Source organism: Pyrus communis, chromosome 9 (assembly GCF_041283825.1).
Source record: "Pyrus communis isolate YQ-2024b chromosome 9, ASM4128382v1, whole genome shotgun sequence".
NCBI lineage: Eukaryota > Viridiplantae > Streptophyta > Magnoliopsida > Rosales > Rosaceae > Pyrus > Pyrus communis.
Genome location: NC_142573.1, coordinates 4197982 through 4200894, shown reverse-complemented (window position 1 = coordinate 4200894; position 2913 = coordinate 4197982). Strand labels below are relative to the sequence as shown.

General features: G+C 36.1%; 1 protein-coding gene across 1 annotated transcript; it reads left to right on the top strand.

Annotated features, from left to right (window-relative positions):
* The first annotated feature begins 347 nt into the window (after positions 1 to 347).
* On the top strand, positions 348 to 683 carry LOC137739395 (protein GLUTAMINE DUMPER 2). The gene has a single exon (XM_068478964.2). It carries the CDS (start codon positions 348 to 350, stop codon positions 681 to 683), a length of 336 nt encoding a protein of 111 aa, XP_068335065.2.
* The last annotated feature ends 2230 nt before the right edge of the window (positions 684 to 2913 follow it).

The window sequence follows — 2913 nt, the reverse complement described above, 5'->3', positions numbered from 1 at the left end:
CACATCAACTGCTACATCATGTGATCTACAAAATATAGTCCAAAAACATGATTTCCCTAACACTTTCTAAAGTAATTAACTAGCAAGTATGATGATTTCTAATACCAAATGACATGCACTTTTTTAACATCCAAATGTACACCAAGTCACTTTTGGCATCTGAGAAAGCACAAGGAATAATCTTCCTTCCTCTTACCAAGGGCCACATAAGGGCCTTATGGTCATTGACAACCCCATTACCAAAGGCCGCTTAACCTCATAAATTAAACCCTATAAATTGCTGCCACACCACCCTCGTTTCTCCACCCAAAACAAAAAAAAACCTATTAGAGAATAACAAGAGAGAGATGAGTCCTGCAACCACAAGCGCCATATCAGCAACCACCAAAGTCCACAACCTATGGAGGTCTCCGCTGCCGTACCTCTTCGGCAGCTTAGGTTTGATGCTGCTACTCATTTCTGTTGCATTGGTCATCCTCGCGTGTTCATACCGCAAACCCTCTTCTAGTGAAGATGATGAAGAGAAGCCAGCACAGCCCATGAGCACAGTTCTTGACGACGAGAGAAGGATTGCAATCGTCATAATGGCCGGGGATGACATGCCGACGCATTTAGCTACAGAGGTGATCACTCCAACAACTCACCACTGTACTTGCTCCTCTGAGACCGATCAGAAAGTTTAAGGGGATCATAAATTAAAAAACTTTGGTCAATTTAGATAGAAAACAGGAATAGGAAAAACTGAAATGTCTTTGTAAGTCTTGTCGTTCTTGTAGGGTGGATTGTCGTGGCTTCGCCACTGGTCTCCTTTTTATTAAAAAAAAAAGAGAGAAAATAGCGACTAAATTCTGTCCCTTGATTTGGAACTTCTTTAAATTTTGTTTCCAATTGTTTGTTGTTTTTTTGTAATTCTCTATTAGAGTTTGGCGGGAATATGTAAATTGATTCTGAGCTAGTATTGGAAAGTCGAAGTTTTCTGAGCAATCATATTTTATAGCCAGGAACCTGGGTTTAATTAGTTGCTCCTGATATATTAATTGATTAAAACGCATATCGATCAAAATTTGTGAACAGAGAAAAAACAGTAGAACTATTTCTAGGGTTTTTGAAGTCCATTTAAAAAGATTGAAAGTGCTTTTGATAAAAATGTCTTTTGACCAATTTTTAGTAAAAACATAATTGAATCCTAAAAAAGTACTTAAAGTGCTTCTGGGAATAAGCACATATATAATTAGTGCTTCTTCAGGAAGCACTTCAAGTGCTTTTAATACCCAAAAATATTTTCTCTAAAAATACTCATTTTAAAAGCACTTCCAAACAAACTCTTAGAGAAAACTGAAATCTAATTATATCTTGATATAGTATTTTGGGTTCGATCGTCCACGTTCAGTCAATATCATCTGAAATTTAACCATGGTAGTCGTGAGGTGGAAACCTAATTACATCTTCTGCGTTCCAACTGAACCATCGGATCTAATACCAACTTTTGAGCATAGCCTGTATCATTCCTGTTACGCCTATATTGTTCCCCAGTTTAATTATTTTGTACCATTCGGAAATTCAATATTGGTGGATGTTAATCTTAAGGAAAACTAATGAAAAAGGCTTGAAAATTTTGAGTTTTAACTATAAGGACAAAATAAAGGGTAAAGTGAATAGTACCATGATTGACTTTTTAGTGTAAAAATATGGTTTTTCGTTAAAGTGAACAATACCGGAAGCTTTTCATTAAAGTTCCCTTTATCTTAAGGGCTCGGTGCAAGTTAAAAAGATATAGTAAATGTTGGATATATAGTCACTTATATGATATGGGAGAAGTGTACTTAACTCACAACTCCTATCGCATTGATGTGGTTCTTCCTTATAATTGTTGCGATCCGAGAAAATCGTAAATTGGAAAGTGAAAAAGGAAATCAGTCTTGGATCTTTTAGCACCCCCGATCGGTCTAATTTATAACTTTTCAGGTTTTAAATTACATATTTTAGAAGAAAAAACAAAATTTTGGTTACATATGAGTTAGAAAGCATAGGAAAATCATAACATGTTTTAGTAAGGGTACTCAAAGAAATTAGAGAAATGCTAAGGGGACTCTCAATATGAAAACTCTCCATGAACTCTCTGTCACCTCACAGTCTAACGTCAATTTTTTTTGTGCCAACATAAAAACTGTGCCAAAAATATAAGGTGACAAAGAGTCCATAGAGAGTCTTCTCTTAGCATAATCAGAATAATTACAATTTCGATTTCCTTAAACCCTAAACGCTAAGCCCTAATACGCTATAAAATTCCAAATGGGGTTCATTGTACTTGGACAGAAACCAACCAAGGAACTAAAGACTCAAAAAGAGAGCCAATTAGATATCTAATTGGGAGGTGATGGCTGATGCTTCCTCATCTGAGTGCTAGAAATAACGCCATTGGAGGATACAGAGCATCTTGGCATCTGAGAGTGTCCCTTTCTGCTGTTGTCAAACAGTATTTCGTTAGCCAGGCATCGATGGCTATGAGCCTAAGAGACCATCAGACCATGACTTTGCTTTGCCTAAAAAGTTGTTTTCTTGTTGCTGATTTTATGTTTAGTGCGCTTAGACGCGGCGGCATGTAAATGCAAATAGGATCTATAACGATGCCCTAGTTGAACGGCTTTGACAAAAGGGTCTCTTGGCACTGTGCCTAGTGGGGGGACATGTGCGAGGTTTATTTTTCAACTTTCCTTTTAGTAAACAAAGATATACTAGCTTTTTGCACAGATAGGTTAATGTGAATCGTGAATGCATATTATATAAGTGATTAAGAATTATTGATGCATATTTTATAAAGTTTTAGAAGATATAGATAAGATTTAACGTTAATACTCTTTTTTTTATATATATAAAGGAGATATGCTAGTTTTCCGAACTTCTGAATGATTG

What these genes read in the sequence shown, in the direction of transcription:
- LOC137739395 (XM_068478964.2), top strand. Translation starts at nt 348, where the DNA reads ATGAGTCCTGCAACCACAAGCGCCATATCAGCAACCACCAAAGTCCAC.